The sequence below is a fragment of the Saccopteryx bilineata genome, chromosome 9 (assembly GCF_036850765.1).
Source record: "Saccopteryx bilineata isolate mSacBil1 chromosome 9, mSacBil1_pri_phased_curated, whole genome shotgun sequence".
Taxonomy (NCBI): domain Eukaryota; kingdom Metazoa; phylum Chordata; class Mammalia; order Chiroptera; family Emballonuridae; genus Saccopteryx; species Saccopteryx bilineata.
In genome coordinates, this window is record NC_089498.1 from 9,220,881 (window position 1) to 9,244,887 (window position 24,007).

The 24,007-nt window shown below is 48.7% G+C and overlaps 1 protein-coding gene across 2 annotated transcripts in view; it reads left to right on the forward strand.

The window, feature by feature from the left end:
* The first annotated feature begins 694 nt into the window (after positions 1-694).
* The window catches only part of GNAO1 (G protein subunit alpha o1), a 142,824-nt gene continuing 119,511 nt past the window's right edge, over positions 695-24,007 (forward strand). Inside the window, exons 1-2 of one of the 2 annotated variants that reach the window (XM_066244060.1) lie at positions 695-1,655; positions 1,873-1,915. In XM_066244060.1, the coding sequence (XP_066100157.1) occupies positions 1,538-1,655; positions 1,873-1,915 (161 nt within the window). In that variant the 5' untranslated portion in view covers positions 695-1,537. The remainder of the gene's footprint in view (positions 1,656-1,872; positions 1,916-24,007) is intronic. The other variant, XM_066244059.1, reaches the window with a different exon arrangement.

Here is a 24,007-nt window from a genome sequence, read left to right on the forward strand (position 1 = left end):
CTCCCAACGCTCCCGGGGTGGGAACTGTCCCTTGCGCGTACACGCAGGGTAGTGTCGCGGTGGCCAAGGGAGCCAGTGACTCCTAGAGACCAGGCCCTGGGTTTGCCTCATCCTGCTGTGTCCCTCTCTTCTCACTGCCATACTAGGTGCTCAATAAATGTTGGTGGAACGCAGGAAGCGAAAATTCTGAATCTGCTCCCAAGCCTCTAAGGCGAATTATCTCGAGCGCAGTTTTGCTCAGACACACTGTCTCCTGACGTTAGCTGAGGTCACTCGGCCTCGGCTGCTTCGGCCCCAGCGGCAAGGCAGCAACCAAGAAGAGGAGCGGCTGGAGCCAAGATGGAGAGGAAGCCGGGAGGGACAGAGGTGGCGCGGGGCGCGAGCCGGGAGGCCCACCTGACGGCCGCCTGGGCCGCCCGGCACCGCGCGCCCATTGACTGGGAGGCCGGCACAGCGGGAGCGCGGGCGGGGAGGGGCCCTGGCGCGCGCCCGAGCCCAGGCCCCGCCCCCGCCAGGGCCGGCACGCGCCCACCCCGGGGCGCCGCGGGCTCCGAAGGGGGGACGCTGGGAGTGGGAAGGCCGAGCCGAGCGCGCGCCGCCGCCGGCTGACGCGGGCCCCGGCGCGCGCGCCTCCTCGCCCCCGCCCCTCCGGGTCCCGGGGGCCCGGCGCTCGGCGCTGCTGACGTCAGCGGCCGGTTGGCAGTCCGCAGAGCCGCTGGCGCACTCGCGCGCTCGCCCCTTCCCCCGCCCGGGCCGTGGTGCGCGCGCTCGCTCGCTCGCCCTCCCTTCATTTTTTCCTCCCCTCCCTCCCAGCCTCTCTCGCTCCCTCTCTCCCCTTCGAGCTCCTGGCTGCCCGCGGCTCCCTCGCGCTTTCCCTGTCTTCAGTCGGCTCCGCCGAGCGATGCGATCTCTGGGAGACAGCGACGCCGCCTCCCGCTAGAGACCTGCCCCCCGGCGGGCCCCCTGCCCAGCCCTGCCCAGCGTGCGGGGGTCGGCGAAGGCGCCGCGGACGCACCGACGGCTGAGGACCGGCGATGCACTTGCACTAGCAGCACCCCCTAACTCACTCCCTCCACACCCCGCGCCGCCGCCGCCGCCTCCTCCTCCGGCAGCAGCGGCAGAAGGACCCACCCTGCCCCCCACCCCACCCTCCGCCGGCTCCGACTGCGGCTCCTGCCTCGATTATTATTTTATTTATTTTGGGTTGTGCACAAGCCTCAGTGCCTGCAGCCCGCGCCTGCTCGGACCGGGGGCGCCTTCTGCCTCGGCTCCCGAGCCTCAGACCCCGGCCACCCTCGTCTCGACACCCTCAGAGCCTCGCCAACTGCCGCGACTCTCCGCTGCTAGAATCTTGTTAGCAGCTGCCTTTTCGGGGGGTTCTGGTTTCCTGACATTTTTGTTTTCAGCCAAGGGGAGGATATCGTGATTTTTTTCCCCCTTTGAGCCCAGGCTCTGCTCTCTGGGGGGGTGGGGGGCGCGCCGAGCCGGGGAGCCGTGCCAGCCGAGTCGTGCGGGCTGTGGCAGGGAAGGGGCCACCATGGGATGTACTCTGAGCGCAGAAGAGAGAGCCGCCCTCGAGCGGAGCAAGGCGATTGAGAAAAACCTCAAAGAGGATGGCATCAGCGCCGCCAAAGACGTGAAATTACTCCTGCTGGGTAAGGACCGGGCTGCCACCCTCCATCCCCCGACCCCGGCCATTCCGCACCCCCCTTCGCCAGCTCTTCCACCCCACTCGCGCCAGGGGAGATGTAGCCCCCGAGTTGGCATCACCATATGCCAGGATCGCCCACCCTCTCTCATACCTGACCCCCCTAACCCCAACCTCGTTCCCCTAAACTGACACCAGTGTTTCCCCCTTGTCTGTTCCAACAGGGGCTGGAGAATCTGGAAAAAGCACCATTGTGAAGCAGATGAAGTAAGTCCCTGTGGCATTGGGATTTGTACTTTTATTAAGAATATTTTTTTAATCATTTGAATTACCTTGCTCACTCCACATTGGTCTCCAGGCCCGGTGTTAAATTCGTGCGCGCACACACACACACACACACAAGCACACACACACACACCTGAATTTGACTCCCCTCCCCCACTCTCTACGTTGGTTCTGGGTCCCTCACCCCAACTCCCGGGATGCGTGTTTGGTGGAGGCAGGGACGGGGAGCTCCTGTAGTTGTATGAATGACAGTGTCCGCCATATTGATCAGAACATCACACTATTGGCATGATTATGATCATTACTCTTGCTTATGGAGTGTTTCGTTTGTATCGCTGCCTCCATTTCTGTCTCTGTGTCTCTGTTTCATTCTGTCTCTCACCCCTCCTCCCTCCACCCCCCCCCCCATTCTACATCCATAATCCCATTCCCTCTGCTTTTCTACTGGGGCAATGATTTTGAACTTGGCTAAAATATGGAGGGGACCCAGCCCTAGATTACTGGGGTGGAGGATCAAGTGTCTGCTGTTCATATATTTGGTGCTGAATTGGAGGTTGTGGTTTCTGCCCCCACCCCCGGAAAGGGACTGAGGGTTAGGAAAGGGGCGTGTGATAGGAGAGGGGGTGGGTTTCTAAGTGGATGTGACTGGCACAGCTGTGTACCCAAGGCAGAGGTGGAGGCTGAATGCCCGCCCCTTGCTGCCCCCCTTCCTCCCCCAGTCTCCCAGCGTTTGCTGTCCTGACACTGGCAGTTTTCGTTCACTCTATGGCCTTTTAGCAATGTATTTATTTACACTCAGCATAGGCCATGTTCCGTGTAATCTACCCAAAATGCGGATTTCAGGCCCCTCTTGCCGCCGTCCCCTTCTGCCTTCGATATCAGTTTCCCCTCCTAATTAACTGGGGGTGGATTTGAGTGATGGTGGAAAATTAAAACAAAATGGGTTGTTCCTTCCCTTCCGCACTTTCTCAGTAAGAAGCCTCGCCCCTCCTTCCCACTCTCAGGCTCGCCTCTTGCCCCATCCACTTGGCAGTTCCTGGTGAACCCACAGGCAGCTTGCTTGGGGAAGGGGCGCGCCCTCCAATCCTTCTGGCCCGGCTACTTCCGTTGACCTGTCAGTTAGGGATGAAGGAATTCGTTAAGACCATTCATTTAGCGAGGATTCGACGTCGCTGTGCTGTGACAGCTTCATGCACACACAGCTCCTAATTAAGGGCTGCTGTGCAGTAAACAAACAAAAAAAAAGATTATTTTTCAATTTGACAGAATAGCCAAAGTAATTGCATCTTGTAGGAAAACAATGGAAAATAAAAAACCCTTTCGTGGAAAGGTGGGTGGGTGGAAAGCGTGCTTGCGGTTTCAGAAACAAGATGCAAAAATTCTTGCATGTGTAACAGGCATGACAAGCGGGTTCTAGGCGGCGCCATGATGGTAGGGAGTAGCGACTTGGAGGCAATTTTCCCCGTTTGCTTGACATGTTCTTATTTTTGTTCGAGAGGGCCCTGGGGCTTTCTTTGAAAAGGTCCCCCTCGGCTCTCCGCACCCCTCTGAGCCACGGGTAATTTGGCCTGGGGCTTCTCTGGAGCTTGTGTAACCCAAATGGATGGGGAGGCGGGGCTTGGGGAATTGCTCTTTGCAACAAGGTGCAAGTTGCATCTGCCGGGAGCCCTTGCAGGTCGGTAAATGCAAGCGGAGCCACCCCGTCCTCTCCCAAGGGGGACGTTTTAAAACTTCAGAAGTCTGTAATCTGCAGTGAAGGGCTCAGAGCCCGGTAGAAGCCCCAGCCACTGACTGAAACTGGGTGAGGTTTCAGGCGTTGCGAGTGGTGGACAGCGCCCAGCCGAGGCCAGAAAAGTCGATAGGGCTCAGCTCGGCGGCGCTCGGCAATACTCGGCGCGAACTGGGCGCGGGGTTCGGAGACACTCGGCAGTGTTCGGAACCGAGTCGGTGTCCGGGCGGAGAGAGCCGAGCTTCTTCGTAGGAGGCCGAAGGCATTCGGAAGTGCTGGGGGGAGGAGAAGGGAGAAGGATGGGGGTGGTATGCTAGAAACTGCAAATTAACTTTGCATCTGCCAAATCAACTCCTTACCTGCTTTTCTTAAACATGGCCCATAAATTAGGTTGGTTTAATAAGAAGTTTAAAAATATATACTGAGTCCCCCAAAGGGCACCTAGCCTTTTTTATTCAAAGAAGGCTGAGCTCTCTGAGGAGATAGGTGTGCCATTTTAGAATGAAAATGACTAATTATGTACTAGGGCAGGAAATCTTAAATGAAGGCTGTATGTAGACTTAAATGTAGACTTTCCCGGGAAAGTCTTCTGTGCCTCATATTTGGTTACACCAAGGAAGGAAAAGGGGAGAAAAACAACCTCCAAGCTTTTGATGTTTGAGATGCTTAAGTCAGATATCCGAGCATTTCTTCTCTGTTCCCTGCTCTCTCCCTCCTTTTGTCAGCTGCACCAGACACCTTTTTGGAGAAAAGGTGCAGAGAAAACTGAGATTTTGTAGGTAAAAACTTTTATTTTTTAATACATCAATTCTCTTTAGGGGATTGGCTAGGTTTGCTCAAAGGGTCAGTCAGAGGGGTTTCTGGCCCATGTAGATGTTGTTACAAGGGATCCTGGTAGCCCGTTCTCCTGAAGCATTCATGAATGGCAGCTTTTTCTGTAGGTCCTCCAGCTTGGCTTGAAATAAATCAAATCAGGGCCCTGTGCCAAGCTGGATGCAGGACTTGTTTTATTAACCACAAAATGTGGGGTTGGTGTCACTGTATCCTAGTGACAAATTCTTTTGAGTCCTCCCTTGCATAGATGATTTTCCTGATCACCACTTGGCTGGGAGTCACTTGAGTCAGGAGAATTGTACTGTGGGTGGAGCTGGGCCTGAAAAATCTCAGCGGCATTTACAGAAAGCAGTTTCCAACTTGCCTTTGCAATACGATTGGTGACCGACCTACCAGGCCGTACATATGAGTTAATTCGGTTGCTGTTTTATTTTACCTAGGCAGAGGAAATTAGAGCGTCCTCCATGGGTTTTTCCCTGTGAGAACTTGAGGATTTCCTGCTGGGCTCTGTGGCTTAGTAGCTCAGCCCGTTGAATTGAGAGGAAGAATGTGGATATTTAGACATCTCCGGGTCTTTTTTAATCAGCATTTCCAGAAAAGCAAAGAGCCATGCCATTTGGCCTATACTGTCATCCATGTATCATGCTAATTAGAAGAAGGAATAGGCTTCCTTATATGCCTGTAATAACTGAGGTTGTATGATAAAGGACTAACTGTCATATGCAGCTTAGAACAAAGTGTCAACACCTCCATCAGCCTAGGAACATTGCAGGGACACTGACCTTTGAAATCATTTTGCTTGCTATGCGTTGTAATAGGAAACTTGCATTCACTTAGTAGATATCACAGATTTGACGGTTGTTTTAAAAGCCTGATTCTTAATACTTTATTGAGAATTTTATTTGAACATACTTTTCTGAGTTTTGTTTTCTTTTTTCTTTTTCTTTTTTGAATTTGTGTATATGACTGTGAACTAATGTTTGGGAGCTCTGTGTCAGATGGTCCAAAACATTTTAGTACTGAGAAATAAACAATGATCATTAAACAGCACAAACACTATTTCACACACACTGTGAGTAATCAGTGCCCTTTTTTATGTGTGGCATTTGAAATAATTTTGCTAATTTGGAGGTTGTGGCTATATCTGTGATACAACTTCACCATTTTTGCAATTAGTGGGGATTAGTAGCCCTAGTTATTCAGATTAACCACATTTTAAAAGAATTCATTTTATTTAATTCCCAAAACCTTTGCAAAGAAACCTCTTGAATTATATTTTATGAAGTATGGAATCAACGGAATATCACTTTAAGTGATTTCCCATTTGGAACAAATAGTAACAACTGCTTGGCTATCTCCCTGATGAAAATGTAAAATGAACTGTGGAGTTGCCATGGCCACCACAGTGTGCCCTCATTTGAGGTGTTGAGTGTTCTGTGATGTTGCGTCCAGGCTATCTGGCTCTGGAGCAAGAAGTGGATTTTTAGGAAGATAAGAGTTTGAAAGTGGCAGTGGGGCATGGCCTCCTAGGTGCTGTGCTTTACATAAATGGACACAGTAATCGGAGCCCTTTGGATATGTGTTCATTCCCAAGGTGCCTGCTCGGTACTGTGGTGAAACAATTAAGAATTTGCCCGACAAAGATGTTATGCTCTGCTCGTACAAACATCCTAGCTCTGATCATGGGATATGATTCTGAGGCCAGACCCCACCCTGTCAAGGAAGGCAGTCTTAAAGATGTCACCTGGTGCCAGGAGCTGGTGGTTTTGGCATGCCAGCTCACCCTGGTATTGTAATTAGGGTGTCTACTATTTGGCTTGGGTACCAGGCAAGCCCATGTTTATTTAACATACTGCTGCTCAGCACCCACTAAGCTGGGTGGAAGTAGATGGCAACTTGCAGTCGCTACTCCGTAAAAGTGTAGCTGTCTAAAAGCCATTTCCTGCACATCCCCAATGGGTCTCCACTGAGAGCCACTCTTCTAGATCTGTGAGCTTGTTATTTCTGCAATCATACTCTTGGCTGCTTTGCTCCCTTCTCTTCCTCCTTTCTCCATGTTTATTCAAATGGATGCACCTTGCTCTCTAGAGACAGCGTGAGCGCGAACAGAATGTCAGATCAAGTGGCAGATGAGTTCTCCTTTGCTGATGGATGGTGCTCTCTCCCTCCTTACTGTTCACTGAGCTGTAAATACCAGCAGACCTTCCTGCCAGAAGAGTAACACACAGTCCACCTGATCTCCTAAGGACTCGGCTATGGGACTTGAGCCTTGGTCACCTGTTGGATTTGGAGATGGAACCTGTCTGCTTGTTGAAAGCGTTGTTGCTGATTAGATTAAATGGATGAGGTTTTAGGGGGAATTGACACGACTCGAAAGGAGTCAGAACTTCTGTTCTCTCTGTGTGGGGGTAGCTTAGATTTACCATGCCCAGAATCCGAGGACTCTCGTTGCTTTAGCACAAGATCTCCCCAGACTGTGTTGTGCTTCTTAGCTTGCCACATCTGCTAAAGATAGGGCAGGACCACTTGTGGTTTTCAGCTACTCACAGCACCCTATCTCTGTTAACACTGAAGATTTAATATCAGTAGAACAAGATCCTATTTTTCTGACGTGTGCTTAGTCCGTCTGGATGCAGGGACTTGGCTGCCTGTCTCCCAGGGTGTTTTTGGTCTCATTTCTTATGAAGCTAGACGAGCCATTATCACAAGAGCACATCTTGAGCTGAAAGACAACAGACAAGCTGGTAAAGGGATGATTTCAAACTGAAAAAAACCACACACACATTGGAAAGGGTTACCCCAAATTTGACCTTAGCAATGAACAACTTTTGGTTTTGAAAGAAGAAAATTAATTGTGTGTGTGTGTGTGTGTGTGTGTGTGTATACATGTACTACGTGGATTTTCAAACAGCAGCTGCTATGAGAAGGGCACTTTGCCTCACTTTCTTATTGATGGCATCCTCATAAAAAGCATGAAGATGTTTGCATGAACTTCACTCTAAGGATTTGTTAGAATTTGTATCATATTCTTATGTTATTCTCTGCCTCTCATTTATGCACAACAGTGCTTAGAAAAGAAGGCATTCGACAGTCACAGCACAGGGGAAAAGAAGAAAGACTAGTGGCCTGTTACTGGTTCAAACCAATAGGTAGTTTCTTATTTAGAGGAACAGTTTGGCCTGTTTCTCTAAATCAGAGAGGGGAATAGAGCATAGACTCGGTAACCAAGCTACCAGGCTTTAAATACTGGCTCTTCCACTAACTAGATGTGTGACTTTAATATGATGCTTACCTTTCTGTGCCTCAGTTTCTTTGCCTATAAGATGGGGCTGATAATAAAATAACTACCTAATAGAGTTGTTGCAAGCATTATAGAATATAATATATGAAATGCCCTTATAAAAGTTTTCCAGAAATCATACAAATGTCAGCTCTAATTTTTATTCCTGAGATTGATGAATGGGTGTTCCCTGCCCATATGGTGTTCTCTTCTCAAGTATGTGGGACTGAACTGCCCTGACAGCCCAGAGGGGGGCGCTATGGATCACGCTCATGGCTTCTTCCCCTTGCCTGCTCTGCTGCACCAGTTATATAACAAACTGTGTTGTCATAACTGATGTGACATTTTTGATGGCGCAGCTGCTTTAGCCCAAGAGGCTGGGGTGATAGTACAAAGAGTGGGAAAGAGCACTGGACCTAGAGTCAAGAGAAGTGGCTCTGCCCCCGCCTCCCTGAGGGCCCCATTTCCCAAGAAGTTGGACCCAGGACCAAGCTCCTTTCCTATTCTAAGGAGTCTCAAAATTGGGAATCACCTTCCTTTCAGGCCCTTGAGGTTTCTTGACACAGGTTCTAAGAACAAAAGCATCAATTATGGTTCCATCCTGTGGGGGTAGGGATGTCCATGAAAGCCCTTTTAAGGCCAAAGTAATTGCAGAATAGCATCTTCAGCCACAAAGCTTTGTCAGCCAGGAAAGTAACTCATAGTCGTGAGGGGCCTTTTGAGAAAATCAACTCAAACTTACCATGCAGACATTCTCAAACCAAAGAGGAGGATCTGAAAGTATCCTGTTGGTAAGAAACAGGATGTCTCTGGGAGGAGAGACCCAATGACATGTTAGAAGGAGAAGTTCGTCTGTGGCTTCCAGAACGCTCAGAAATGGAGACAGTCCTGGCTTCCATCAGAGTGCAGAGGAAGGAATTCGCCTGGGTTCAGGTACCCGAGATCCAGGAACCTGAGAGACTGCAGACCAACCAGTAAAAGGGGAGATCAGGAGAACTGTGTTTTCATTGTGACTCATTCTCTAACTGACAGTGGGCAGGTCTTTTAGCCCCTAATTCACCTCTTCATTAGGAGATGGGCTGTCACTTTCGAGTGTCCCAGGCTTTGTTCAGGCTTCTAGCTCTAAGACACAGTAGATGAGAAGAGAAACTTGGAAGCCTGAAAAATGGGGGATTGTGGGAATATTTACCACCCACAGCTTTTATCTGCTGAGCCATCTTTAGTTCTAATTTTCTTTACAGAGAAGAAGAAAAACATTGTGCTTTTCATAGCATCAAAAATTAAAGTAAAGTAAAATCCTGCTAGGCTAATAGTGCCCTGAATTTGTCTCCCTACTCACTTGATTTCTCAACCAACAATAGAGGAAAGAGAGAAAGGGGATATATAAGGATAGGGTATATAAGGAAATATAAGGATAGGACTCCATGGTCACGGAGTTAGCTTGGATTCTCTTTCTGTGTCTTAACCAACAGACGGTAAAATCCCCATGCAGTCAGTTACACCAACCCTGGGTCACCTGCCTCCAGGGTCTCAGAGCACGAATGCTTATTACATGTTGTGAATTAACTTGCTGGTCTGAGTGCCCCTCCCTCCCAGTATTCTCCACAGCAGGAATGGTGACTTATTTTGGCTCATAGTACAGCACTGAACCCAATGTCTGGCACAAATAAGGTTCTTCGTGAGTGTTAGTTGAAGGAAAGAGAGAAAGAAATACACCGGGAATGCAAACTTACTTCTGCATGAGCCAGAAGAATGATACTGAAAGCCTTTGGTGATCAGAGGCTATGGCCATCCTTTTCGATCCAATCCATTATCCTCATTAGTGTTTTACACCAACCTCTGCGGAAACATAGTTCTCAGCTCCATCTTACGAATGAGGAAGTGGGGCTCAGAAATGTTAAGTGGCTTTCTCAGGGGCACACAGCATAGTAGGTGACAGCAATGCATTCAGATCATGATTTGTCTATGTCCAAAAGTGATGCCCCTTCCATTCTAACCCCACATAGTCCTTACTAGACCACCACCAGTGTTGGCAATGGAGAGTGAGCGGGCAGGGACCCACTGCCCACCCGCAAGTGGGATGGCATTAGCCTTGGTTGAGATTGGTAGCTGAGAATAACAAGTGTTTGGTTGGTGTTGGATTCCTTCTGGAAGTGGAGGTAGTGGTTATCATCAGGTATTACATTAATTCTGACACCACCATCTGGACAGCTCCTGGAATCACTTTCCACTCCTGCCCAGAGCTATGGGCCATTTGCAGGTGGCAACAGAGGGAAGCTGCCCCGGAAGGCTCTGGCTTAGATGTAAGCAGGTGTCTTGGAGAAGACTTGGGAAAGACAAGATAATAAGATATCCATTCATTCAACTGTTCATTCATCTGTCGATCCATCAACCCATCTGTCCATCCATAAGCATTTACTAAGTGCCTACTGTGTGCTGGGCATGTACATGATGTCATGGAGATAGGGAGGAAGGTCTCAGCCCCTGACCTTGGGGAATTCAACCTAAAGGAAGCTACATGTAAAAGACGCTTACACTTTAGGACAAGAAGTGCCACAAAGCTGTGGGAGTACAGAGGGCACCTTTTCTAGGAAGGAGTTTAGAGGTTGGCCAAGAGAAAATGACATGTGGGTTGAGTCTTAAAAACAAGTGGTGGTTAGCCAGATGGAAAGAGGGAATCGCAGGCAAAGGAAGCAGCATGGGCCAAGGCACCATAGTGCGTCACCATGTGGAAGAGGTCAGGAAGGGAGAATGATTTGGTCTGTAAAAGGAGTGTCAAGAGGTGAAGGGTGAAAGATGAGAGAGAGATCAGATCATGAGGGGACTTAATTATTGTGCCAAGGACTTTAGATTTTATTGTTAATATGATGAGATGCCATTGGAGGGTTGTAAGTAAATGAGTGGAAGGATCAGTTTGTACTTTGGAAAGATCTCTGACGTAGACTGGACCGGGGAGTCCGGTCTAGAGGTTAGACCAGATGGAAGTTATTTTAAGTGATGCAGGAGGGAAAAGATTGGGAACTGAATTAAAGCAGTGGTAGGGGATGGAAAAAAGAGACAGATTTAAGAGATATTTGGACAGTGGAATAATTGAACTTATTTGAAGATAAATTGGGAGGGCATTGAGGAGGAACCAAATTGGGAGCGATGTAGGCAAGAATGAGTCCTGGATTCTGGGTTTGGGCCACTGATGAGATGGTAGTGCCTTTCCCTGAGATGGAAAAAATGAAGGAAGAAAAGGGAAGACTTGGGAAGAAAAACAATGATGTGTATGGTCATGTGATGATTCCTGCAGACTATCCACGCACAGGCCCCTGACAGGCAATTGGATATGTAGATTAGGAGATAGGACACACCTTGGGGGAAGGGCCAAGTTGGAATTCTGTGGCGCTTGTGGGCAGTGAGAGCCACGGACACTGGTAATCTCACAAGGCTCAGTGAGACGGGGAGAGAAGGCAGAGAATGCGTCCCCCAACGCCTGCACACCCCCAGCTCTGGGAGATGAGACTCTCTTAGGAAGCAGAGCCTATGAAGAAGACTGAGAGGGAGCGAGCTGAGAGATGGAAAGAAAAGCCAAGGAAGGAAAGAATTTCCAGAAGGCGAGGAAGCAGTCAGTTGAGTCAGATACTGCAGTCATCAAATAAGAGGAAGATTGGCAGGTGTCCATTGGGTCTCGGAGGTTGTTGGTGACTTCAGCAAGAGCAGTTCCAGTGGGTCAGTGAGAGAAAAACCAAACTGCAGGGAGAGTTAAGCAAGGGTGGGACTGAGGATGTCGAGGCCCTGGGTGGAGATCCTGGAAAAGAAATGTGGGATGCAGAAAGAAGGGAAGCCACGGAGGGAGGAAGAGGGGGTATTAGGTTAACGGAGGCTTTACTTTTGTTGCTAATTTGGCTATCATGGAGGGACTTAGATCCACTGAGAAGCTGGGAAGAAAAGCCTGGATGAAGGGAGGTATTGAAGGTAGAAGGTGGAAGGGGTGGAACCCCCAGGATGGGCAGAGGGGGTGCAGATGAGAATGGTGGCTTGAGCTGGACCTGAACGTGCACCTCCTTCCATGGCAACGCCAGGAGGGCAGCAAGCGTGGAGAGTGTGTGAGGAGACCTGGGGCAGAATGGTGGGACAAGAAGTCGGAGGAGTTCCTGCCTACCAATTCTTTTTCTCTGTGAATTGGGAAAAATTAAAAAGCAGCTGCTCTTATTTATCGGCACACCAGAGACTGGTAAATTTTATTCTATTTGAACTACTCATCTATTCATTTACCCAGTGCTGATCTAGTACCTATTATGTGGTAGGCACTGTTCTAGGCAATTAGAGATTCAGTGGTGAGCAAGTCATGACCCAGGGGAATCAGACAATAACTTTGTTAACAAATAATTGGACATAGTAATTTCAGACTGTGAAAATTTTTTGAGTCCCACCTTTGGGTGAGGCCTTATGTTGATCACAGAGGGACCCAACTCCTCCCCTCAGGAGCAGAGGCACTGACAGAATTTCATTGCACGAGGGCTCAGGACTACACCGCAGGGCAGTGAGGTGGAGGATGGAGGTTCAGCGGACGCCCGTTGTTTTAGTCTGCCCAGCCTCATCCATTCCAGGCTGTTCTGCTGCAGCTGTCCATCACTGCCTTCTGCCACTTGAAGATGGAAGTGGGAGTGACTCAGGCCTTGCCATTCACAATATCCTGTTCTCCTGGCCACAGTGATTGGCTCAGGGATGGGATGGGACTCAAGCCAGGCCAATCAGAGTCCTTCTCTGGGATTTTATAGTTACCATGAGAAGAAACTCTAGTCTGGGCTCCCAGCAGCCGCCTCACTGGGTTGGAATGATGTAAGCATGGAGCTGTCTGTGGCCATGTTTCCACATCTCCATTGCTCTCTGCAAGAAGGAAGCTTGCTTATGATGGGAGAGACCGAGGCTTTGAGAGATTGGAAGATGGTGAGGGAATGTGGGGGAGAGAGAAAGAGGGAGAGAAGAAGCCAGAAGGACATCTGGTGACATTGTAATCACCGGTGCTGGCTCTATGGACTGGGCACTTTTGGGAATCAATAAATCTCTTCTTTTACATAAACTTATTTCAGCTGGAATTCTCTCCTTTACAACCAGAATCATCCAGATGAATCATCTTCCAGAAAGAAGAAACAGTACAAGCTAAAGCACAAAAGTAGGACACAACAGGCCGGGCACCATCGGGCAGCGGGCAGCCTTCTGTCACTGAGGAGTTGGGGGAAGGTGGGACATGAGGAGAAGTGATTGGAAGGGAAGAGGAGAGCTAGATGGCAGGTTCCCTGGTCATTTTGCTAAGGGGTGTGTACTTTGAATACATCACTCCACAGAAGGGTGGTAGGGTGCCAAGTTGCAGGAACTTGGAGAAAGGACACTAGAGAGGAGGCTTAGGAGCAGAGAGATTTTGTTTGTTTGTTTGACTAGGAAATTGGTTAAAAGTCAATAAGGAGTTGGATGGAGGAGAGATGCTGGAGGCAGAAGAGATAAGACCCGGGGTCCAGTTGAACATACCGATAAGAGAGTAGATCACAGAAGTCCTCCCAGCTTTGAACCTGAGTGATGGAGTTATGTCAAGTTAGGAAGCACAGGAGCAGGGAAAGAGGTAGCAGAAGGAAGACAGCAAGTCAAACCACCACAAGCACGAATTTCAGGTCCTTGCAGGATCACCTTCTGTGTATGCGCACAGCATTCAGCAGTTTTCTCAGAAAGTCATTCTGGCGTTTAGAAGAGAGGGCTCAGGACTGGAAGGAGAGTTGAGCTCAGCTGCCCTGTGTGGTTGGGTCAGGAGAGGGGATGCAACAGCCCTGGAGCGAGTACTCAGGTGCAAGGGTGAAGGGGGCCCAGGCAAGGGCCCCCACTGTGGAGGTGAGCAGGGAAACCTGCCTCCGGTGGACTTACGGGTAGTTCCAGCCGGGGAGAGGGGCTGGGGAAAGGGGAACAGGAGGAGTCTCGAGGTCATAATTTAAACCTTGCTGTCCAGCAAAACAGATGTTCTTGTGGCAAAGGAATTCCCTGCCTTCTCCCTTGGCCACCCCCAACTGGGATAATAAATTATAACAAAATTAAGCTTTCAGAAACCTAGTGCTAATTGAGAAAGGAAACTGGGACATCAGCTCAGGGAATTGTGGACACCAGTGCGTGTTATATCCACGTGCCGTGTCCACGTGTGCGCTCTGCTGAGAGTGTGGAGCCCCGCGAGGCAGGAATTTGTCTCGTAATGCTGTCAGGGTTTACAAGAACAGGACGCGGTGCTGCTCTTCCGCGGGAGGATGCTGAAGACGATCCCAGAGCACAAAGACAAAACAAACTGGCTCCACGGAGGAGCTCCAGCCAAGAGGGCTGGAGGGCCCTGCCTCGGGAGAGCAACAGGCCCCAGGGCACCAGAGGGCAAGGGCGGGAGAGGCACCAGCCCTGCCCCAGGGCCCTCTGCGGCCCCGTCGGTGGGCGCCTTTGGAAGGGCTGATACAATGGCAGTGGGGAGACCCTGGTTCTGAGTTGTGACCATTCCTCCCACCCTTCCCCCTGCCCCTGTGTCCAGCAGGAGGCCTGTTTCTTGTCTGAATTCTTTCCTTAGAGTTCCAGCCATATGGACCTCAGTGTTCCCTAACTCCTTTCCCCTTTTTGTCCATTCTGTGAATACCCTGACTAATCATGTGTTGTTGGCACTTTCTAAGTTTTTAGGACTAGAGCTCTTAATAAGGCCTACAAGCCCCCTGTCCTAAAGGACTTGACAGTTTTAGAGAAGGGAGGTAGACTGAACAAATAAAGGAGTAAGCAAGGTCATTGCAGATCACGATATGTTCTCACAGAGGATATCGGGATTACGCAATGGAGAGTGGTTGGAGGAGATGAGGGGTAAGAAAGCTGGTCAGGAAAGATCTGAGGAAATAGGAGTCACAGATGCAAAGGCCCTGAGGCTGAAAGGAGCAAAGAGATAGCTGTGGAGGCCAGACCATAGGGAAGGGAAAGGGACACACAATGGGATCAAAGCAGCAGAGAGGGGACACTGAACTGGGTCTGGGGTCATGGGGAAGCATTTGGGTTTCATTCTGAATGCTATGGGGTGGGGGTTTGAAAGACAGGACAACTTGCCCTGGCATATATTTTAAAGATCCCTCTGCATTTTGGAAGAAGTAAAACTGTAGGGACAGAAATCACATCAGTGACTTCTAAGGATGGTAAGAGAGAGAGAAAGAGATTGCCTGACCAGGCGTTGGCGCAGTGGATAGAGCGTCGGACTGGGATGCACGGACCCAGGTTCAAGACCCCAAGGTCACCAGCTTGAGCGTGGGCTTATCTGGTTTGAGCAAAGCTCACCAGCTTGGACCCAAGGTCACTGGCTCGAGCAAGGGGTCACTCGGTCTACTGAAGGCCCACAGTCAAGGCACATATGAGAAAGCAATCAATGAACAACTAAGGTGTCGCAATGAAAAACTGATGATTGATGCTTCTCATCTCTCTCCGTTCCTGTCTGTCTGTCCCTATCTATCCCTCTCTCTGATTCTCTCTCTGTCTCTGTAAAAAGAGAGAGAAAGATTGACTATAGAGGGCACAAGAAATATTCTATCCTAATTGTAGTGGTGGTTATACAACTGTATATGTTTAATAAAACTCATCACACTGTGTACTGCAGTGTGGGAGGGGACAACGGGGAGTCCAAGCAGTGTGTCCATTCACTACTGGTCTTACAGTTTAGGCCACATTGTGTGCTGTTCTTGGTGGCTTCCTAAAATCAGTTTATGGATGTGAGTTCCTAGTCTTCCTGTTTACATAGCTTTCCTTTACAACTGGTGTGAAAGCTCAATGTTGATAGAAACCATCTGCTTCTTTTGTGTGGGCCCCTGGTAGAGGCTTGGTACAATTTCTTCCATACACATGAGTGGCGCTTTGTGGTTTCCAAACTGCCCCTACATTCAGTGTCCCCTTCGGGCTCACAGCAGCCCCGCCTGGCTGCACAGGCCCTCCCACATCCCCATTTTACAGGCAAAGAAACTGAGGTGAAAAGCAGTCAGCATCGCCCTATCAGAGAAGCATGAATTTTAGAGACCTTAACATTGACAATTTTTTGGCTGTCCCTGTGATTTGGGAGAAATGATTTAATCTCTCTGAACCTGTTTCCTAATCAATAAAAAGAGATAAAAAAAAAAAAAAAAGATAAATACATGGCCAGTACCCTGGGAGGATTCAATGAGGTAACACAGCTAAAAGCACAGAGTTGAAATTCACTAAATAGCACCTATTTATATCATTTTTACTATCTGAGAAAAAAATAAAGTGACTCATTTCAGGTGACGTGGCCAGCCCAGGAACTCGGTCCCAGCTTTTCTGACTCCGGGTCAGTCTCTCCTGCCAGCCTGCTGCTCAGCACATTCTTACCAGCTGTCAGTGGGTCGGGTGAGGGCCGAATCCTTTTCCAACTCACACCATTCAATGCAGCCATTGATTAATGCAGCAAGTATTTATTGAGCTCTCACCATGTGCTCGACATAGGCTGCAGTGGCGAGCCAGGCAGGTGACCTCTCTGCCCTCAAGGGTGGAGGTGCCCCACGTTAATGAACCTCACGGCCAGCCTGGAGGGGAGGGTGCTGAGAGAGATCTGGGAAGACTTCTGGAGGAGGTAACATGGAAACTGTCTTTTTTTTAAGCGTTTTTTTGTGATATAGATCAATACGCATGCAAAATGTGCATTAATCATACATGTTTGACAAGTGTTTTAGGAGCCATCCCTAGATAAAAATCTAGGACATGGCTAGGATCCAAGAAGGTCCCTAAATAGCCCTTCTTGATCACAGCTTCCCCCCACTCTGCACGACCTTGACTTTCATGGTGTTTCCTTGCTTTTTTGTAGAGTTTATCAGCTAGTACAGTGGTCCCCAACCTTTTTTGGGCCACGGACCGGTTTAATGTCAGAAAATATTTTCACGGACCAGCCTTTAGGGTGGGACGGATAAATGTATCACGTGACCGAGATAAGTGTCAAGAGTGAGTCTTAGACATATGTAACAGAGGGAATCTGGTCATTTTTTAAAAATAAAACATCGTTCAGACTTAAATATAGATAAAAAGGAAATAATGTAAGTTATTTATTCTTTCTCTGCGGACCGGTACCGTTCCACAGTTGGGGACCACTGATCTAGTATGTATCCTCTTATACAGGGGCGTGGAGCAAAAGTAGATGTACAGTTACAAGTATGTGAACCGGAGTTGTACTTGTACTATTGTTTATTAATTATTGTGCTATTTTCCATACAGACAACGGTAAGGCTACTTTGTCCCACCCTGTGTTATTCACTTCTTTGCTATGCTATGCACCAGCTATGACTGTACTTCAATTATTTATCTATTGTACTGTTCCCGTGCAGTGAGTTATTATGCAGGATGCTGCTCTGAGTCCTCTTTCAGATACATATCCTGAGCACATGCCTTTGTAAAGTGTTCTTTGAAGTGGTATTGCTGAGAATCTCCAACTATATTAGATAATGCCACTATTGTCCAAAGTGGTTATATCCATTTTATACTCACACTAGCAGAGAGCAGTCCTATTGTTCCAAATCCTTGCCAGTATTTGATATTGTCAGACATTTTATTTTTGCCAAACTGATAGGGAACTAGTGGTATCTTGTTGTGGTTTCCCTTTGCCTATTCTAGATTACTAGTGAGGTGAACAGCGTTTTATATATTTATTTGACATTGAACTTCCAGTTTCGCGAAGCACCTGTTCTTTTGTCACCTTATTTTTTTTAAGTTGTAATTTTCTCATTGATTTGTAGTTCTTTATGTGTTCTGGATACCAGTCTTTTCCTAGATGTAGTTGTTACAAATATCATCTCTCCTTCTCCAGCTTTCCACTTTGTTAATGCTGAACTGTGATAAAAGATGTCCTTATTTTTACTGTAGTCAGATTTCTCAGCCTCTTCTTCTTGGTTAGTGCTGTTTGTGTCCTATTTAAGAAATCTTTCTTCATCTTGAGATGGCAAAAGCTATCCTCTTTTTTCCCTCTTCACAAAGCTTGGAAGCTTTCTTCATTTCGTATTTTGGTGTTCAATTCACCTGTAATTGATTCTGATATGTAATTTTCTGATTTTGGCTGAAGATAGTAGTTCCAGTTTCATTTGTTCCCCAAATGGTTAACCATTTGTTCCAGTTCTACTTGTTGAAAAGGCCGTTTTTGTATCACTGTTCCACAGAGCCACTTGTGTCCTAGTGTTTATATGTGCAGGGACCTGTCCTTGGCTCTCCATTCCATCCCACTGGACCCTGTTCCAGTGCCACGCTATCTTGTTTCCTGTAGCTTTAGAACATGTTTGGAGTCTTCGGGAGTGTTTGGCTGTCCTTAGCCCTTTGTGTTCGCATGTAAATGTTAGAATCAGTTCATGTTACACACATACACACCTATTGAGATTTTGATTAGTATTTTTTTGAATCCACCAATCTGTGTGCATAGAATTGATATCTTTAAATCTTGCATCTTTTTGATCCATGAGAATGTATGTTTCACCATTTATTCAGATTATTATAATTTCTCTCCACAATATTTGTAATTTTCCCCACAGATGTTTTATATACTTTTTGTTAGATTTGTAGCTAGGTACTTGAAATTTACAATGGTCATGTAGTTGCTTCCATTTTTGGAATTATATTTTATATCTGTTCCTGGTGTGAAATACAATTGAATTTTTTTTGTATATGAACTTTATATTTGTCAACCTTACTTAATTTTTGTATAAAGTCACATGGTAAAATCTACAGATTGCGGGGCCGAACGAAGGGAATGACCTGGCTAGGTTCCCATGGCTAGCTAGAAACAGAGCGAGAATGAATGTGGTCCCATTCCTCCTTGACTTCCCAAGGGAGAATATTCAGGAAGGGTTGGGGGAAGCCATTTTGGGAAGAAGGCAACCATATTTATTGAACACCTATTACCTAAAATGCTAAATATACATGGTCAGCTTAACTCATGATCAGGTTACTGGCTATCCCATTTTATAGATGAAGAAACTGAGACTCAGAGGTTTTTCAAAACACTTGTTTAGGGCCATCTCTTGGCTCCTCACCAAGAGAACATCCCAGATTTGGAGGAGCCCTGTCACTCTGTCACGCATGTACCGGTCCACACACCCTTTGCATTCAGTGTGGACGCCCACAGAACTCTCAGGGCCTCCATCTCTCAACCATGCTGTCTCCTAGGGCCCCAGCCCTTTGCACGTCTGAGGCTGTTGCAAACAAGCTGTGCTAGCTAGCACCTTCAGACTCCTGTGGGTCTGCTTATTTTCAGCTCTTGGGTTCAGTTCCTACGCAAGTCCCAAGATCAGTTTCCGCCCCTGCCCCCCTACCCAGCTCCCTCCAAACTGGGAAAATTTGTTCACAACTTGTTGGGTTCTAGGAACCAAATTAGGAGTTGCCCTGTGCATCTCATTTCAGTCCTGAGCTAAAAGTGTGGTTGGGGTTTTATGAGCCTGCTTTGTTATACAGCGGCCTGGGGAGAATTTATGGTGGCAGCCCTCCCTTGCCGGCACCTGTCCCAGCCCCTGGCCCCAGGCTTGCTGACTGTCAGGAGCTGCCTGCAGGCCAGGAGGAAGTCGGCCGTGGCTGGCTGTGCAGGGGAATCGCCAAAGCGGTCTGTTTGTGCACACAGCCCAGCAGTGCTCTATTCAGTGTGACAGCTTCCTACTCTGGAACACCCGGCCCTTCACAGGGTGACTGTAAATTATGCAACTCCGGAGTTAAACAATGAGGATTCACGGCAGAAAGGAAGGGACAAGCTGGACCGCAGCCTGGGTCTGAAACGTGAGTGTGCAGACTTGGGCGGCTGATGCGAGGAAGGCCTGTAGCAATTGAGAAAAGCCAGGAAGTCTCTTCACGGGGCTACTTGGGTTTTACTTTTCTTTTTTTTTTTATTGTAAATGTTCTTTTCAAACCCTGTTTACCAGTTCTGAGAGAGTTTTAGAAACTGGGAGAGACATTGACAAAAGAAAGTAGCATATGGTGTTAACAGAAGTAACTGAATGTGCTACACAGTATTTAACCTTTGCCCTGATGGCCCCAAGTCCTCAGTTTTGAGGGGTTTTGGTTATTTCTGCTAAAAGTCCTCCACCAAGGGGAGCTGAGGTGCAGACTCCTTCCCCCCACCCTCCCCACCATGGTCTTGAAAGCAGTTAACTCAGCTTTGATACGCTTTACATAATATCCATCTCTTCTCTTGCTGTCACCTGTCACATCCTGCTGTTTGCAGTGTTCTTACCTCAAGCATAGTCCCCTTCTAGTCCGAATCTGCAATGGCCTGAAAACTAAACGACCGGGTTTATCACAGTAGTGTGGAGGGCGTGAGCAACTAGGGTGTAATGAGGCCGAGGAGCTTTTCTAAACCGAGTGTTTGTGCTTCAGTGCCAACGTGGCTGCATTTCTGCCCGTGCATGATACGGGATTACCTGTGTAAAGTGGACTGACACCTGTGAAACGCTCTCCATGTGTCAGGGATGGTGACAAAGTGCTCTTGTGCAGTTGGTGCTCAGAGTTCTTCACTGTTCTTCATGGGTCCTGGCAGGGTTTCAATCCACAGAAATTGCTGGATGAAGAGCTCCAAGATAAGAGTGATGTACTGGCATTTTTTCAGGTGACGCTGGGCTGGCTTTCGCAGTGAGGAGGCTGGTATGAAGAATCCATACACAAAAGGGCTCTGCTGGGTCCTTTCTGTAAAAGGACATGAGCACACATGGGTACCCACAGGGTCAGCGTGCGTGATGGGCAGGAGCCCTCCCCAGTGATGAATACCCTCGGTCTGAGATCACCTGCATGAGAACGTAAGGCCACTCATTTAAGCCAGGCTACCCCTAGCTGCTACCTTTTGGTTAAGGCGCACACTAATTCTTTCAGGGAAGAAGGAATGTGAACTTGGCTGTTTTCAGATGTTTATAACCCTTGCACTAAAGTGTTTGAAGCCATTTGGTTAAAATGCTATCCACCATTATTGTTCATTTTGTTTTTGGAGGTTTTTTTTCACTGTTCAGATATTTATTAAGCTCATCCTGTACACCTTGCACTGTTTACAGTGTTGGAACTGAGCACATCCCTTCCCTCATGGTGCATTTTTACATTCCAGTGGGGGAAGACAAACAATAAACAAATAAGTAAAATACATAGTAGATCACCTGCTGATAAAAGCTATGGGGAGAGAACCAAGCAGGAGAGGAGGTCAGGAACGGGGAGGGGGTGTTGCAGTTTTTGAAGTGGTCAGGGAAGGCCACAGTGAGAAGATGAAATCGAGGCAAAGACTTGGTGGAGGCGAGGGAGCTAGCCGTGTCCGACGGGAACAGTGTGCGGGGCAGAGGGAATAGAGAGGGTAGTGGCTCTGAGTCAAGAATGTGGCTGGTATGTAGGAAGAAGCACAGAGAGGTTTGGGTGCATGGACTGGGAAAATGAGTGCCCTATGGGGGCCACAGCTATTTGGACTGTGGTCTTATTTAAAGGTGGGGTCAGAAAGGAAGCTCCATCACAAACCTGCCTAGCCCTTTGTGTTGTGGGCATGTGGACTGTGTTATTCTTTCTCCTGCAAGGCCAGCTGCTGGAGAGGGAGAGCCAGGATTCCTGTGTGTGTGTGTGTGTGTGTGTGTGTACACATATGTGTGTCCTGGCAGAGGAGGAACATGGGAAGGAAAGTAGGATGTAGGGTGTCTCTGCATGGCCTAGGAAGGACCTTCTCTTCCGGCTGGTCTCACGGAGACAAGCACCCAGCGTGTGGGCCGCCCTGCCCGGCTGGTCTCACGGAGACAAGCACCCAGCGTGTGGGCCGCCCTGCCCGGCTGGTCTCCTAGTGGAGGAGCTCCTCATCATCGGCCTTGGCTCTGCCGCCCGCTCTCTCATTCCCCATCTCCGGACCAGGAGCACTGAGGCTTGAACAAGGACAAGGAAGCCGACCTGCAGACCCAGGGGCGGCCTTAACCCTGGGCATTCTCGGCAAGCAAACATGGGGGCGAGATGCAGATTCCTGGGAGCCAGAGCCGCAGGGCAAGTTTCCCTAAGGATAGCCCAGAAGTTTAGTAGCATACAAAGGAACACGTATGTTGGTATCTTTATTTAATGTGTTTTAGGACAAAAGGTCCCTAACACATCAAAACCATGGTTTTACAGATAATTCTATTTGAGATGAAATCAAAGTAAGCAGAACATTTTTTTAAAAGGCAGTAAAAACCATGGGAAAAAGTGACGTCTGGGCAGCTCTGGCCTGAAGCCTGCCCTCAGCGTGGGGTGCTGGTCCTGCCCGGGCTCCTGACTGAGGAGGGAGATTAGGAACAAGGGCGCGTGGAGGAACCCCTCCTCTGCCATCCTGGGGAGGGTCTCTGTCCCAGCCCAGGTCCAGGAGCTGCCCTGTGATTCCTGCCCAGTCTTCTTCCTCCCGCCCTTGCCTGCCGGCGTGCCCTCCCACCGCCTGCGCCTGGCCTGGCCCCGCCCCTTGCTGCCGGCTCCTGCTCCTCCTTTTTCTGGGTTCGCAGCCTACCGTGTCCTCGGCCCTCTTCCGGAGCTGCTGCTTGGCTCCGCTCTGCCCTGCACAGCCACCTCGGGTGCTTTCTTTCCTCCCTCCGCACTGGGTCGGAACCTCTCCTTGGTTTTGAGAATGTGCCCCAGCCCATCCCACCACACTGATCGGGAGCTGCCACCATTGCGAGGAGTGCCTCTCCGGGGGCTGCCTACATGCCTGCCTCCAACTCCTCCTCCGTGCTGTGCCCGCCTGAGGCTGGTGGCTTCTCTCCCCTCCACATGCACATCCAGCCCCAGGGCCGTGCAAGCCTCATCCGCTCCAGGGGACGCGAACCTACAGCAATATTTCCATTCTTTGAGTTATTTTGTATATGTTGTATATGTTGTCCACACCACGCTGTTAGAGTCTTTAAATACGTTGTTGTGGTCCCATAGAGATTATCTCTTCATTTATCTGAGCATCATAGACACGCGTGCACACACGGGCACTATTACCAGTATAGTCTTGCTCACAACGAGCCTAGCAGAGGGCTCTGTGCACGAGCTGTTTGGCAAGAAGTAGTCTGAGTGTAATGGGTTCCAGAGTTGGTGGCAGCCCGGCCTGGTTTGAATCCTGGCCACGCTACCTTCTAGCTTTGTGACCTCGGGCAAAGAGGTTTGAGCATTATATGAAACAGAGTAGGAACTATTTAGCCCAGTCCTAGGGACACAGTAATGAATAATTATGGTTGTTAATGTTTACCATTCGGCCAACATTTGGACGTGTAGGACTTGTTTCTTCATCTGGGCTGTAAGCCTCCTGTGGAGGGAATTTTAATTCATACTCTTTTGTACCCCATAAGCCAAATAGGTCCATGTTGCACAGTGACTCTTCAGGGTAAATTTACATAAGAAGTAGAGCCGCCCATTTCTACGGTTGTGGGTTTTCTTGTAAATTGACTGTTAGCCGTAGATGTTTTCACAATGAAACATCAGTAACCATGCATGATATGTATATATTATTTGTGTATTTAGGTCTGCAGTAGATTGAGAATCTCTGAGCCCCAGCCCTTTACTGAGCACTGACCGTATGCAGGGTGAGGAAGACAAGGCTCTGTGTCCTCCTGTGGAGGAGTCCTTCTCTGATTCTCTGATCGCCTCCTCTCTTTACCCCACAACCGAGACCTGGGCCTCTGCCCCTTTTCCCGACAGATCTTGGAATTTTCAACTCATTCTAGCAGGTGCTGAGACCAGAGCAAAGCAGGAGAGGAGTTCATGCAAGCTATAAGGCGAGGCCCTCCCTTCCTGTGCTTCTGCTGCTAGGGCAAAAGTTCTAAAAGAGATAACATCTTAATCCAGGCAGTGGTTACACAAGTTATTCGTCTGTTAGACCTCTATTAAACTGTACACTTAAGACTTGTATTGCTTACTATATGTAAATTATATGTCAATTTTTAAAAAGGGAATAGTGTGTTTTGTTAGGCAAAAGAAGACACGGGAATTTAAGCAATGGCCCTCCGAGTCTCCCAGAGTCCAATTCTGCGGGAAGCACGGAGTGCTCTATGGGGGGAGGTATTTGACCCCTCCGAAGAGCAAGGCCTGCCCAGACAGCCTGGTTCTCCCTACTCAGCTGCCAGCACCAGCCATCCCTGAACCTCCTTCATCCCCGCAGGAGCAGGGAGTGGAGACCGGGCCGGGGTGCCCAGCGCCACCGCACAGCCCCGAGCTGCCCTGCCCAGCGCATGTATTTATGGCCACAGCTCATTCTTTGGCA